This window comes from Odontesthes bonariensis, chromosome 10 (assembly GCF_027942865.1).
Source record: "Odontesthes bonariensis isolate fOdoBon6 chromosome 10, fOdoBon6.hap1, whole genome shotgun sequence".
NCBI lineage: Eukaryota > Metazoa > Chordata > Actinopteri > Atheriniformes > Atherinopsidae > Odontesthes > Odontesthes bonariensis.
Window position 1 is genome coordinate 5,786,257 of NC_134515.1, and position 16,355 is coordinate 5,802,611.

The following is a 16,355-nucleotide window of genomic DNA, read 5'->3' on the forward strand; positions in this document are numbered from 1 at the left end:
CAGCTGGTGTCCACCTCTTCATCTCTACGTCCTCCCAACTTTAAGATAAAGTCGTGCTGCCTTTGCTGTACCTCAGAATTGGGAAGTTCACTTTACTTCTGATCTTATTAATACTTCACTAGGAGGAAAACTTAGTCATATTCAAATGGTCTATTAAGACCTATTACCACTGTATCAACCTTAATATTTCCTCTTAGATGAACGTTTTTTATCCAAGTTAAATAGTAGACCTTAAAATATTCCATTAATTTATAGACCATCGAACGGCTTTTTAAATGCTTCCTCTTAGAGGAAAGTTTTTTAAGTTAAATAATAAGTTATACCAATCCTACTATTAGCTAAATTTACTTTTGCTCTGTTATAGTTATACCAATCTTACTGTTAGCTAAAATGACCTGATTGATGTTCTGTGTCTGTATTTCTGTGTTTGATTTTTTTGATGTTTTTTATTTCTGTATTTCTGTACCTGATTGTTGTTTCTGTGTTGTAAAGCACTTTGGATCGCCTTGATGCTGAAAAGTGCTATGTAAATAAATTTCACTTCACTTCACTTTACTTGGCTTACTTTTTGCTTTGCTGTTACCTTCAGCAGCCAGATAAGATAACAATGCCCTCCCAGTACTTTATTACTCTGAAATCCGACTTCTAATTCTTTAATTTTTCCCTTGTCGAAGTTGGAAATAAAGATTTGCCATTTGTCATTAAATGGAAACGCAAACTTTGGTTAAACTCGCCCGATTTAAACAAAAAAAATATTCAAACAAAATACAGATGAACAGAGTGAAGAAGCAAGTTTATGGAGTGGATTTGTGAAGGAGGAGTTTTAAATGGAATAATTAACTGCTGGACATATGTTACCTGCAGCCTGAGCTAGTTCAACCTAATATGTATCCTTTAATGTCGATTTTCGGGTAATTTCAGGCAAATGGAAGGTGTGCAGAGCTGTTTCACTGCACTGAAACTGTCAGAGCCGAACATAGATGACTGCTAAGTCTTCTCACCATTCTCAGACTGCCACCAGGACTTCTTGCGATGAGGTTTGAAGGCGGTGATGACATTCTCTATCCGGTGATTGATGGTGTTGTAGACTGGGTCGTATGGCCTCCTGGAGTCACAGTCGAAGCATTTCTTCTCATCCTACGGCGAGATGAGAAAAGTTTAGCGTCGCGGAACAACAAATAGAATCTGGAGAAAGGACAGAATAATTCACACATCCTCACCTGTAAGTGACTGACAATGCAGTAGGGCTCTTTTCTTCTCATTCCACATGTGGACGAGGCCTTCAGGTTTTTTTCTCTTCCAACCAGCAAGTCTCCAGTTGCTGGGTAACAGCTGCCGTGGGCGCAGCCATGGCTGAAGTCAGGCTCCTGGCCGACGGCGGCAGCCAGAACTGGAAAGGAAACAGGAAATGCATCAAAGAGGCAGGAAGTAACAGTGCAGATTGGCGTAATTTCCAAACAAAGCACCCATTCACAAGCTTGAAATGGCAAATAAAGTGGACTTCATCGGTACCTTTCTTTCTGAACCAAATATTGAGACTACAAGAGCTGTTATCACTTCCTGAGGAAAAAGACTCCGGGACGGGAAGTAAAGCTGAGGGGAAACAACAGCTACTGTTACAGTAAACTTATCAGTGAACAGGGATCACTTTTCTACTGTGCTTAAACCAACCGAAGCATCACTAACCCACTAAAGAGTCTGTTTATTTTAACCAACAAGGAGTCAAAACCGACACGAGCCAAAATCATTGAGTCCTTTGTGTTGATTAAAGGACAAATTACGTACAGTTTTCATTATTTACAGCTCTGCTGTGAAGGGTATGAAGCAGTCTTTTTTAAATGCACTTAGAAATGCTGCTTCATCGAGAACTGATTCAGGGTTGAGACAACACACTGGAAAAAATCAAAGTCTTACCAAGTATATTTGTCTCATTTCTAGTCAAAATATCTCATTACATTTAATATAAGACACAACTGCCTAACAAGTACTATTTCAGCCAGATATAGGGACTTGTTTGAAGACAATATATCTTGAATATCTTGTTAAATGAAAAAGTCTTGAAAACAAAATGTTTTGAGTTGGATTTCACATGAAACAAGCTTTTTTTTTTTACATTTGAAGAGGTTTTTAAGCTAATTTCAAGATCACTTTTATCTCAAAAGTCCCAAATATCACATCTTATTTAAAAAAACTTTGACAAGCCGATTTTCACTCGTTCCATTGGCAGATTTTTTTTTTGCTTATTTCAAGCAAAAACATCTTGTATTTGTTGTTTTTCTTACTGATTTTTGAAGGGGCATTTTTTCCAGTGCATCCACTGGTAAGGTTTACCTCAGGTTAACAGGCCCTGTTATCTGCTGTGGTTCAAAATAACTGACCTGACAAGAGACCCCAGTTACAGAATAAACCCAGAAATACACCAATGCAGGTCAAACACAGGGAGCTTAAGCCCACAAATTGCCATTATGATGGCTAAATCTCCCAAACTGTGATGTGATATGACATACTTTAGAGGATTAAAACCAATGTTGAGCCCACGGATGAGGTGATAAGAGTGTGTCTGTTTCAGCCCTGGAGCCCTGGTGTGACTTAATAGTCGGGCTATGTGTGGGAGTTAAAATAAACCTTCATAAACTTTCGTGACAACCAGCAGCAGCCGTCACACATTCCACCGGACATCTACGTGAATCACTCCTTCATGCCTCTGGGACCTGTGTGTCTGCATGTGTGTTTCTGGATGTAAGCTGGTTTGAGGAGACATGCGTGTTCCTGCTGTCAGGCTAAAACAGGTGTTAATCCTCTGCTCGACACTCCACAAGAAAACATGTCGGCTGCCCTTCTGCAAAACACTCCTACGATGCGGATCGAGTTTGACAATCGACGAGATTCACACTCATTACTGGAAAAAAATCAGTCTTACCAAGTATACTTGTCTCATTTCTAGTCAAAATATCTCATTACACTTAAAGGTAGGGTAGGAGATCCTGGATTTTGAGTCCAGCGACGCTGCATTTTGAAAATACACAGGTAAAAAGTCCCAACCCTTTTCTTCACTTTCCCCCCGAAGGCACGCCTCTAGAGTACATGAACGCGCACGAGCACGAAGGTGCACGAGCGCTGTTCTGACAGCAAGCATCGATCGTTGCCGTATTTAGTATTTAGTATATGCTAACTATACCTTTAATAATGCTAGGTGCTAGCCAAGCTGGCTCAAGTTTAGCTTCCTGCCTTAATAATGAGAAGAGAAGGCCTTTCTTTGACATTTCTTTATGTTATTTTCTCTATCTGAGCAGTCTAACGTGTCACAGTGGGATAACTTAAGGATACAGAAACATCTGTATTAAATTCCTGCCACTCCTATTGGCATCAGCCGTAGAAACGCCACATCAGTTGGCCTCCTGTCTTACATTTCCAACTTTATCCACCCACAGTTCACAGTTCTTTTTCAGACTCTTTGAACATTCCTACAAATATTTACTAATTATAAGATATGAGATCTTTTTCAGACAGCCTGATTTACCCTCTTTATCTGTAATCTTTGTTCTGGGTCGGTAATGTTCATCTAAAATGTTGCTAAAGTTACAGCTCATGTAACTTTAGCCTCTGAAAGGCCGCTTAAATACTGAGATTAGTACTCAAACTTAAGAGCTCAAAGTGAAGAATGAAGAAAAGCCGTATTTCCTGCATTGGTTATTTGAATACGACTTAGTTTTTACCACTGTCACAGTGTTGGGGCACTTTCCTTTTACTTGAAGGCAACAGCAAAACTAAAAGGTTGTCATTCCTTAAAACCTTAAAAGAAAGAGGCTGAATGATGATCTTCCATGTTTTGGACACATAAGGAAGATCGGTCAGAGCCTGGATGATGTGCACTCACGGATTTAGGTACAGTAGACGGATACAGTGCCATGAGGTCATCGGTAGATATGAAGCCTGCTGGGAACAGTACAGAGGAGGATTTCACATGGACACTCTACAGAAACCTGTGTTTGCCTGGCATCTGGACAAATCTCAGGCTGGTGCCAGCCAGATGAACAACAAACACGTTTGGTTAACACGCTGCAGTTCATCCCTGCACACCTGTGCATCTTTACAAACACACATGTCCCACACTCATTCATAATTACTGATGCCCCAATATCAAACCGAATGTGGAACCTAATCGTGGTTTTTGTTCCGAGATAAGCTAACAGGCCTGAGCTGCTTAACGCGTGTCATTTTCAGCAGAGATAACACGGCAAATGAGCTGTGAGAGGAGGAGATTGTGTAAAAGAATAGATTTTAAAAGCCTGCTGTTGGTTTACAAATCCCAGAACAGTTCAGGCCCAAAATACATCTGTGATATGTTCAGAGAATATAAAGCCAGCAGAGCTCTTAGATCCAAGGACTCAGGTCAGCTGGTCCAGTCCAGAGTCCAGACTAAACATGGAGAAGCAGCATTTAGCTGTTATGCTGCAAACAAGTGGAACAAACTGCCAGTGGAGATTAAACTCTCACCAAATGGAGACATTTTTAAATCCAGGGCTGTGTTCGAAACCGCCTACTTCTCCCACTATTCCTACTAACTTTAACTTTTTTTAAGTTCCCGGATGCATACTAGATTCTCCTAAATGTTGGGTATGCATCATGAGGTTACTACTCGTACTCAAACTACCCAAGATGCAACGTAACGTGACGTCGCCGATCGTCATTTCCTGTCAAAACGGCAGTTTCAAGCTAGCTACAACGAGGGTAGGTTCACTTCCTGTTTTCAAAACAAAAGCACCAATTGTATCGTAATGGCTTTCCCTATGATAAAAGGCAACGGGTATTTTATTTTGTGAAAATAACCAGAAGTGCGTTGCTCACTGCGGCTAGCTTTAGTAGCGCCGAATTCGTCGGAACAAAATTGTAAATAGCCGGTATTTTGTCAGGTTTTCAACACGTTGGGGATCTAAACGACTACTTTCTCGCCTGAAAATGTTTCAAATGTTGCTAAAGTTATATATTTACAGAGTTTATAGCTTAAGCGAAATCAGCTTCAGGCCGGCTGATTTAGGTTCGGGCAGGAGCGAAATGCATTGTGGGTAAACGCTCTGCATACTGTCAGATCGATGAGTATGCCGTTTGCAAGTATGTAGTATGCTAGTTTCGAACACAGCCCAGGTTAAAAATCTTTCTTTTCTCATGCGTCTATGCATGAAATATGCACGATATCTTTGAACTTATCTGGACTGTTGCTTGTTTTTAAATTAATTTAAATTATTTTATTTGTTTCTCTTTATATTCTTTTTTTAATGCTTCTTCCACTCCCTGCTGCAATGCTTTTATTTTATGTGAAGCACTTTGACTTGTTTTGTACGTGAAATGTGCTACAAATAAATTTGATTTGATTAAAAACACAAGCACGGCGGGGTGAGACGGTGTCTGTGAGAAGTGTGAGACGGAGACACAGTGCAGAGCCTCCGTGCAGATAATGAGAGGATGCACCCAGACACAACGCGATACCTGCTCTGGAAAATATTGGCACGCTCTCAAAGGTCTGTGTGTGAGAGAGAAACACAAGGGAGGGAGGAGAAGCAAAGCAGACATCTGATGCGTCGGATAATCACTAGGTTTACTGTCATCTTTCATCTGTGTGATTCTGTGTTTGCCTGAGAAAAACTACACCGGCTTCACAACTCTGATCACACCAGGAGCTGAGATGATGCCACAGCAGCGCCATGAATTACTTACACTGTATTATCACACCATATCATGTTATGCAGTTTCTGCACTGGAAAAAAATGCCCCTCCAAAAATAAGTAAAAAAACAACAAATACAAGACATTTTTGATGGAACTAGTGAAAATAAAAACCTCTTCAAATGTCAAAAAAAGCTTGTTTCATATGATATGTGACTCAAAACAATTTTTTTTCAAGACTTTTTCATTTAACAAGATATTCCAGATGTATTGTCTTCAAACAAGTCCCTATATCTGGCTGAAATAGTGCTTGTTAGGCAGTTGTGTCTTATATTAAGTGTATTGAGATATTTTGACTAGAGATGAGACAAATATACTTGGTAAGACTTTGATTTTTTCCAGAGTAGCATTTAAACCATGTTAAAGCCTGACTCCAGCTTGAGACAATGCTGCCCGAGGGTTAGGGTTAGTTAGGGTTAACTCTCCTCAGAGTGAGTCAGTGACACATAAATGAACTGTTCTTTTACAACTATTATCTCAAGAGGAAATAAACTTTCATATTTTAAAAGCTTTCTCAAAAGACTGAGCAGCATTAAAACTGAATTATAGTTGTAACCATGCAGTTTTAAAAAGTGTGTGTGTGTGTGTGTGTGTGAGAAACAGCAGGTCAAGTGTAGTTTATTCTAAGTTTATGTAATACTCCATGTATTCAAATTCAAATTTAAAATGTATTTATATAGCACATTAAAACAAACCTCAGCTGACCAAAGTGCTTCACAATAGCAACTGCATCACATATTAAGAGAGTCATCAATAAAATAGCAATAAGAATAACTTCATCACAGATAAAAATAAAATTTGAGATAAAATTAGCAATAAAATAACAGTGACAATAAAAGTAGCAAGCCAAGGTCAACTCCATTTCAGCTAGTGGAAGGCCAGGGAAAAGAGATATATTTTCAGTCTGGATTTGAACTGAGCTAAAGACGGAGAAGAGCTGACAGACAACGGGAGGCTGCTCCACAGTCTGGGTGCTGCCACAGAGAAGGCTCCATCACCTCCATCACCTCTGGTCTTTAGCTTTGGGAACAGCCAACAGGAGCTGGTCAGCTGACCTCAATGCTCTGAGTGGAGTGTAGAGCTACAGCAGCTCACTTAAGTAAGACAGGCCCATGGAGTTTAAACACTTAAAAACAATCAATAAAACCTTCAATTTCACCCGAAAGCCAACAGGGAGCCAATGAAGGGTGCACAAGACCGCTGCAGAGAACCCTGGTCCAACCCTAGATATAAAGAATTACAGTAATCCAAACGCCATGTTATAAATGCATGGATTGCTCTTTCAAAATCAGATGTATGACATCACAAGCATTGCTTTTACTTTAGATGTCATATATAATAGTGGCAGCAGTCATGCTGTTTCCAATAAAAAAAACGGTCCCATATTGTGAAACTATCACCAGCTCAAAGACCAGGCATCACTATGCTCACGCCAAAGGAGACTGAAATCTGATCTGCCACATGAGGCAGAATGTAGTCTGCAGGGCATCCAGTTTAATATCCACAAACAAATTCCACTCTTGACCCACTCCCTTCAGGTGAGCTCTGCTTTTTGTTCATGGCTTTCATTCTGGCCTTTGATTCCCACACAACACTTTCACACACACATCAAGTCTCTGATGTCCCAGAGTCTTTCTTCTCTTTCAAAAACCAATCTGTTGCATGCGATGGAGCTTTTTTTTGGGTTGAGATACCTAGAACACAAAGTTTCCTTCAGGGCAGGTGGTGTAGATGGCAACAGCGTCCCTTCTCTAGCCCAAAAATATCAGGAACGTCTTCTTTATTTTATTCATTTTTTTTGGTGTTTATTGCACAGCGATGACAAATTACAGTAAATCAATAAAACCAAAACAAATGTTAATGTGCAGATAAAAGGAAGGCACTGAAATATTCAATTAACATGAACAAGAGAACATAAAAGTAGGCTTTTGTTAAATTACATATGATCACATCTGCTATCTTTAGCTGTACAGCCTGGTTGTGATTGCCTTTATTGATAAATAGATGCAGCCATTTTATATTTTATACATTCAAGTGGGGTAGGACAATCTATTGAATAAACTCGATGAGTTTTTTTTCTATTTTTCCTTCTTTTAAGTAATGGGAACAACAACTGAGCGCCTACGTCTGAAACCGCAGCCCCACCAGGTCCCTGTAGTTACAGTAATATAATCTGTCACCATTCTTTGGTGGCTCAATGGCAGCTTTTTCTTCCTGCTTCAGGAAAGGAACCAGTGACTTTTAGGTCCCAGGCGGCTTTTTTAACTCCCCTACAGGCTTCAGTAACGGTAGCCTCAGCAGCTGAAAACATAATAATAATATCGAAGAGGCTGTTGTATTAGCTCAGTGACATGAAAGTGGTTTGGTTTGCAAATAATGTGATAATCATGAAAAATCTGAAGCGGACTGGAACTAAAAGTGGTGCCGGCTTCATGCCATCTGTGTGGTATGGAAGTTACACGTGCAAGCACCACGATTTTTACTTCAGCCGTCATATTAACCGAGCTCAGTGATGCACGTTACAGCGCCGGCTAAATGCTGGAACCCCGGGCTACCTAGATTTTTGGTGTGATGTCTATTTTCCCAAACTTGAAGGAGGCTGATTGACTAAATACAATGCCAGGGGGTCACACTATGCAAAACAGTGATAAATTAGTTAATAAAAATGTAAAATAAAGTGCATAGCTCTCACGTTTGTTTCTGTTTGTCTGGCGGTGTTGTCCTGCCGGTTCAAAGGACAACAATCAGTGAGGATTCATGTCAAATCACACTTTTTTTTCCAGAAAATGATGTAAGTGTATCGAATCGAATCGAATCGTATCGTTGGCTGAATATTGTGTATCGTATCGTATCGTATGATTAGTGTATCACTGCAGCCCTACTGTGTAGCTGCACAACAAATCTGTTACAGCACCAAAAATAAAGGAGAAATGTGCGTTTTCACCCTGTATGATTTAAAAAGGGCACCAGCAGAAGGAAATGACACAAGAGCTGGCATTTTGTACCAGATATGACAAGGTAGCCTGGCATTGTTTGGATTTGGAAAGCCCTTTTTCTTTTCTTTTGTTTTGTCATGCAACTCTGTGACATTTAATTAACCAGACGGTGTTTCATCATTAAACATCTTTAAACAAATAAAGCACATTACCAGCTGCTTTTGCTCCTGGAGTGTTTGGATGTTGCACATATGGCACAAGCTGTTTGAATGCTGTTTAGTTAATGAGGATGTGCAATACTTTGTACGACTAGCAGGTCGCTGCAGGGGAAAATCCCCCCCTGGGAATAACGTCTGTTTTCCTGTTAGTTTAGTTTGTGTTTCTCCCTTTAATTTGTCACCCATTTGTACTCATCTAATCCCACAAAGTAAGTAAATCCTCCAGCTCCGGGGCGGAGGGGAGTGAGATGTGACGCGAATGTGGCACATTCCTGTGGAACAAGCTGGCGAGACACAGTTTGCTGTTACATTTACCGGCACAAACAACGCAGGAGGCAAAAACAAACAAATAAACAAACAGATGGACATGAAGGCGCACATGGACATCCACACGGGTGCATCTGGTCTGCAGGAGGAGGGATAAGAAGGTGAGAAGAATGCTGGGAGCTCATGGACAAAGCACTCAGATCCAGATCCAGTATCAGCTCGCCCGGGGCAGTCGGCACACAAGAATAGGATAAAATAACCTAAAATGATGCTGCTGTGAGCTGAATACCAGAGCTGACTGAGTCTGGCACTAAAAAGCAGCACAGATATGTTCAGCACTCCCCATGAGACGGCTACTTTAAGACTACGGCAAAGAAAAGTCAACAGTATTTTATTTTTAACTCCTCCTGGCTAATTAGTTTACATTCTCTCTCTGTGTGCCTTTGTCCTCTCTTTGCTCTGCACTTAGCTGATGGATGGTCAGCTCCCACAGCCTAACAGACAGCTAATCTCCTCCCTGCTCGCCTCTTTATTATTCCCAGCTCCTGCCTCCCGTCTCTCTTCCCTTTTAATGTCCAAAACAGATCTAACAGACTACCCATTCCACCCGGCTGTTCACCTCCTCCACTGCTGCCAACCTCCCTTAATTAGAACCTGAGCCCGAACTTATAAAAATGGTCCCTGACCTTCAAGTCAAATATCTAAAAAAAAAGAAAAAAAGAGGAAATCATGACCAAAGCAGGGTAGTTGATGGGCCTGTGAACTGTGCTACTAAGACCCCTCCTAAAATAACTATGACTCAGTCCATATAACTTACTTTGGAGAATAAAACTCAGTTTTTTACAGATCGTATTGATCATTAGTCTTTACATCAACCAGGATTTCTCCAAAATTCTCCATAATTATTTCATTTATTTATTTATTATTTAATTTATTTGATTTTATGTAAAGCACTTTGAATTGTTTGTACATGAAATGTGCTATAGAAATAAATTTGATTTGATTTGATTTGATTATCTGAACCTTATGGCTTAGCCCTGGGCCCAGTTCTGGTTCGATCTACAGCTCCATATTCCTCCAGGATGATTTGAAGATGGTAGACATTTCTAAAAGAAGCACCCAAATAACACATAGTTTAACTTTGAAAAAGAAGAACAAAAAAGGTTCAGAGGAAATTGCCAAAAGAGACAATCTCCTTATGCATCTAGCAAAAACAAAAAAAGACCAATAATCAGATTAATCCTGATTGTTGTGATGCTCTTTTTGCAGGATTCATAAAAACACTGATTGCTGGTGCAAAACATGACACAGAAAAGCTGTTTATCACGCTTAAAACCGTGGACACATAGGTTATAAGCATTCATTTTTCATACTATTTGACCGTCTCTGAGTCTTTCTCAGCTGTGTGTGCTACTGACTGCAGAGCTGACAGTCAAACAGACGGTTTCAATGAGCGAGGCCACTGCACAGAGTGATAGATTAACAAGGCATGGCGCTGAGAAGCAGCTGGTCGCACTGGAGGACATACTCGCATTCCTGTCCAATCCTGGAAATGTCTGAATCACTCTACGCTGGAGAGAAAATATGGAATGAGGCAGCACAAGCAACAGGTGGGCAGGGGAGAGTGGAGCGAACAATGTTTGTTATTCTTTCAGAGAGCAGGAAACATGTCAAGTATACTCAGTGTTCAACCTGCAAACTCCATTCCCATGCCTGCAGTTAACACTTATTTAGATTCATGTAAAGATTAGGGCTGGGCAACGATTACAATTTTTAATTTAATTAATCGCATGATTTCCCTGATTAATCGCGATTAATTGCATCTGTACTCAAAATCCAAAAATGAATTCAAAAGTAGTGTATAGCTTTTAGCATTTATTTTTATTTTAAATGTGCTGCCATATGAATGAAAGTGCCATAACATTTGTTGTGCAAACACACTTTTAACATCAGCATCTTTCTGTAGTTTTTATGTAGAAGCCTCGCTCCACTGTCTGTTTCCTTGAATGACTTGCTGCTATCAGTTGTGTGTTTTGCCTTTAAGTGATATTTTAGACTGGAACTACTACGCTGAGAAGACAATTCAACTTGGCAGTGTTTACAGATGACTTTGGTTCTGTCGACTCCGCCGTCTGGAAGAACTTTAAAATGAAAATGGCCGAGTAAAAGTTCCGTACCCTTCTCCATGTTTGGTGGATCCGCCGTTTACTTTCTTTTCCTGTTCCTCAGCAGACAGCAGCAGACTTTTACAAAATAAAAGCCCGTGAGCAACAGACTTGTCCAATAATAAAATAAATGATAAGACAAGGTGGTCCGTGGCGTAGTGGGTTGAGCAGGCGCCCCATGTACAGAGGCTATAGTCCTCGTTGCAGAATTCTCCTCCAAGTCCAACCACCGGCCACAGACTCCCTGCCAGCCTGGCTGAAGCTCAATAAATCTGCTGAATAAGAGGCACACATGGCCAACAGATGTTGGGTGCAGCCCGATGGTCAACCAGCTTGTTACAGCTTCAGTCACTCAACCGGAGAAAGTCAGATGCTGTGGGTTTCGGTTTGTGATTATGGTGGTTTGTTTTCGCCCTGCTTTTCAGCAGCAGAATGCTGCCTGGTTTGCTGTAGGCGCGAATCAGAGCCCCTGATGGGGGGAATCTGGCTCCACTCGCAGGGAAAGCCCAGAGGAAGCTACAGCACACTTGACTTAGGGCATTGCATTGATGCGTGTTTGTGATCTGCACGTTTAAAGATAATCTGTGTAATCATTGTGTGCATTTAACTATGCTTTTTCCTTTGTGTATGTGCACCAGAACGTTCCCGTGTATCGGTCAAAGTGAGGGTTATAATAACTGTGTTGAGTCGAACTTTTAAATACTGAAAATTGCCACATGTGGAAGAGAGAGATGAATTCATCCTCTGTGTGGCCAAAGCCAAAGGTGAAACACTCTGAGAATAATTAAGAGTACACTTGGGAGTGCTGCGCAATGTGAGGTCATTTTTTAACATTTTTTAGGCCTGAACTGATGATGACCCTGTTTGTGCCTGTTTGACCCTGTTTGAGAGGACTGTGGAGTGTCTGTGGAGGCACAGATGAGAGATTTCTGGCTTCAGAGGCATTTTGAGAAACAACACCTGTGCAGTTTCAGTGTTACAATCAGGTCAACTAAGAGGGAAATTTCACTTTTCTTTATGGAGGTGTGTTGCTAAAAGATGGAGAACAGAACATGCACTGGTCTGGAGCATCGAGGCACATGTTAACACAATGCCAAGGAGAAAAAACATCAACAATGATCGTAGAGAGGTAAATAATGCTGTTTACAAAAACATTCCCAAACAAATTGGAGTCCATCATTGCACAGTGAAAAAGGTTATTGACAAGTGGAAAATATTTAAGAGAGCTTTCAATCTTCCAAAAGAGTGGAATGCTCTGAGAAACCTGCGAAAAACCAGAGAGCTACATCTCAGACTCTGCGGGCCTCAGTCAGCATGTTCATGACAGCACAGTTAGAAACAGACTGAACAGGTATGGCTTGTGTGGAAGGGCTGCAGGAGAAAGCCTCTCCTCTCTAAAAAGAACATGGCAGCACAGCTTAGGTTTGCAAAGCTGCATCTGAACAAACCACAAGACTTCTGGAACAATGTCCTTTGGACAGAGCAGACCAAAGTGGAGATGTTTGCTCATAATGCTCAGCAGCACGTTTGGAGGAAACCAAACACAGCATATCAGCACAAACACCTCACACCAGCTGTCAAGCACGGTGGTGGAGGGCTGATGATCTGGGCTGGTTCTGCAGCCACAGGACCTGGGCACCTCGCAGTCATCGAGTCCACCATGAACTCCTCTGGATACCAAAAGTGTTCTAGAGTCAGATGTGAGGCCGTCTGTCCGACAGCTGAAGCTGGGCTGAAACTGGATCATCAACAGGACAAAGAGCCCAAACACAGCAGCAGATCTACAGCAGAATGTGTGAAGAAGAGAAGAATCAAGGTGTTGCAACGGTCCAGTCAGAGTCCAGACCTCAGCCTGCCTGAGATGCTGTGCTGGGACCTTCAGAGAGCTGTGCAGAAACCAGAGCTGCAAACCTCAATGAGCTGAAGCAGCTGGACAGAAGAGTGGGAACAAGATTCCTCCTTTAACCATGAGAGAGACTGAGAACGTCCCACAGGAAACCATTACTTCACCTTCCTGCTGCTGAAGCTGCTGGATCAGGGGTTCACTTAGTTTTCAAACACGGCTTCTGCTTTTTTTCTGCTTTTATAGAAGCAGTTACACTTGCTGTACCTACTTTTTCACACACGTCATGTGTTGTTGGTTGCATTTACTTAATTTTAAGATGTGGTAAGCAGCAGATGAAGTATCTGAAATGTCCAACTCTGACTCAGATGTAAGAAAACATTTTAATCAAGAGTAGCCTGTGGATTAACTAGAGTAGCAATTAGAGATCTCCTTCATGGGAAACCAAAGTTAACCAAGCTTTCTTTTCATTCAACCAAAACAAATCGTATTATTCGTCTCTCAAATCACTGCAACTGATGGCACACGCAAGGAAAGAAATGCCATGATTTTCCTTTAACATGTTAGGTATGAAATGTGCATCAGTTTAACTAACAGGCTGTAACATCACGTGTGCTTTAAACTCTATATCTTGTCTGTGGAGTTCCTCAAGGATCTATAATTGGTCCAAAATTATTCATTTTATACATAAATGACATTTTTAGTGTATCCAAAGCAATAAATATGATATTATTTGCAGACGATACAAATATATTTTTTTCCCATGAGAATTATAAACCGCTAATGAATATTGCAAACCAGGAAATGGAAAAAATTAAAATATGGAGGGACCTGAACAAATTATCTTTAAATTTAGATAAAACTAAAGTAATTATATTTGGAAATTGTAAAAACACAGAATTGGGAATAAAAGTAAATGGTGTTATAGTTGAAAATGTTTCAGAAAACAAATTTTTAGGAATGATAATTGACAGTAAACTAAATTGGAAGGCTCATATCAGCAACATACAAAATAAAGTTTAAAAAAACATTTCAATAATCAATAAAATAAAATATGTATTGGATTATAAAGCTCTCCATCTGTTGTATAGTTGTCTTGTGCTGCCTTATCTAACGTATGGTATTGAAATCTGGGGTAATAACTACAAAAGCTCCTTGAATTTACTCTGGAAATTGCAAAAAAGGGCTATTAGAACCATACACAAAGCTGGATTTTATGATCACACACACACATTATTTCTGCAATCTAAACACTTCAAATTGCTGGATTTGGTAAACTTTTATACAGCTCAATTATTGTACAAAGCCAGCATGAATACTCTGCCGGATAATATTTAAACACTCTTTAAAATGAGACATGGAGAACATCACCTAAGGGGATGTAAAATATTTAAAGTGCCAGCGGTGAGAACCACCAGAAAAAGCATGTGTGTGTCTGTGATTGGGGTTCAGCTCTGGAATGGGTTGAAGGAACAACTTAAGCAGTGTATTTCTATTCATCAGTTCAAGGCCAGATATAAAGTGGAAGTAATGACGAAATAGAAAACTGAAGAAATATTGTAATGTATATTCACGGGCTATTATGTTATCATCATATAAATTGTGATTAAATAATAAATAATAACATCAAATAAGACATGAGAAGATATGTGTAATAATATGTTAAAATTAAGTTGAAAGTTAAAAACTATGCCAATGTATGTAAGACACATCCATATAAATTGTAATTTTTGAATGGGGATGGGAGCAAATAAGTATTTTTTTACTTCATCTCACACCCTTTCGAGCGAGTATTGATTTATGTTACCTTAGTTCTAGATAAATATGTAAATTGATATGTATTATGGAAATGTATTTATTTTGTAATCTGCCTGAAAATAAGCTCGAAATAAACACTCAATCAAAAAAGATATATGAATGAATAAAATCCCGAAACCAGCAAATTCAAGGGTAACTTAACAGCCTGGTGTATCAAAAAAGCTGAAATAAAGGAGACCTGGAACGTACATGACACAGCTGGCTTGGGTTTACAAGCCAGGAGACGATATTTGACTCGTGTGTGTCTGTATCCATGACAACACAAGTTTAATTTGAAAAATCTCAAGAAAACAATAAGCGTCTCTACTTCCTTCTTCCTTCCTTTCCATCCAGGTACACGCCGCAATCGATGCTCGTCTGCAATTAGATAATTAGACGTCTGGAGCTGCCAACAATGCTTTTTAACAAGCTGCACGAGGCACACCTGGTTGGAACTTTGTTGGACTAGTTTTTGGCTTGTAGCCACAAAAATACCAGAAATCAATCGTTGAGACGCGAGAGGAATTCAATCTTTGTATTTAACCATCGTTGTAATTGCAGCAGTGCCATATATATACACAGCTATTCCATGCTTGTTGATGACATGAATGTATTCACATGTACGAAAACAAAGCATGACACCTTTAACTGCTCAGGATGCAGAAATCCTCTCGTGGACAGAGAAGTAGACAAACTTATTCCAATCAATTTAGACTCCTGTCTCAGCTCAACATGTCAAATAGCTGTTGGTCTACTGAAAAAACACGTAAGTAAGAGTTTTTCTCTTCCGTTCAGATATACTTCCAACACTTACAGCACAGTACGAAGTCTTTCTGCAGGTCAGATCAACCATCAACACGCTGTAAAAAGACTGAATAACGTCAGATAATTAAAGGGGGTCCCATGCAAAAGTCTACACCTTGAATAATGCCTCATTCCTTTATAAATTGACAGAAAAATGGGAAATAGGAGCAGATATTTAATTGAAATGTGTGCAAACATAAATGAAAATACAGTATAAAAGTAGCCTGGAAAACCAGCGCCAACTGCTGGACGGCAAAATGTTTTGCCTGCGGTTGGGTCTGGCCTCGATCCACTTGTCATTTTGAAAATACTGCCCTGAATCTGGCAGATGGCAACTAAACCAATCACAACGCAGAGATGTGTTTTGAATCAACGCGGGCGGGCCAGAGGGTTCTGGTACGGGGTTTTGAGGGAGTGACGACAGAGCAGTGCGACGTTGGGCAGTGGAAGCGAACATAGACAAGCGAAAGCACAACAAGAAAGATGGCGGCGGCAATGGAACAGTGCTCGTTTGATTCAGCCTTGGCACACAGCCATTATAACGAACAGCCTTGCCACTCTGTATTAAGCCCCATTGTACCGGCTTTTTGGCTGCAGTTCCA

General features: G+C 40.3%; 1 protein-coding gene across 2 annotated transcripts in view; it reads right to left on the reverse strand.

The window, feature by feature from the left end:
• Positions 1-16,355, reverse strand: part of lamb2 (laminin, beta 2 (laminin S)) — a 66,691-nt gene that overhangs the window by 42,169 nt on the left and 8,167 nt on the right. For both annotated transcript variants that reach the window (XM_075476029.1, XM_075476028.1), the window contains exons 3-4: positions 1,221-1,390; positions 1,002-1,137 (exon numbers count right to left, since the gene is read on the reverse strand). In XM_075476029.1, coding sequence (XP_075332144.1) covers positions 1,002-1,137; positions 1,221-1,390 — 306 coding nt within the window. The remainder of the gene's footprint in view (positions 1-1,001; positions 1,138-1,220; positions 1,391-16,355) is intronic.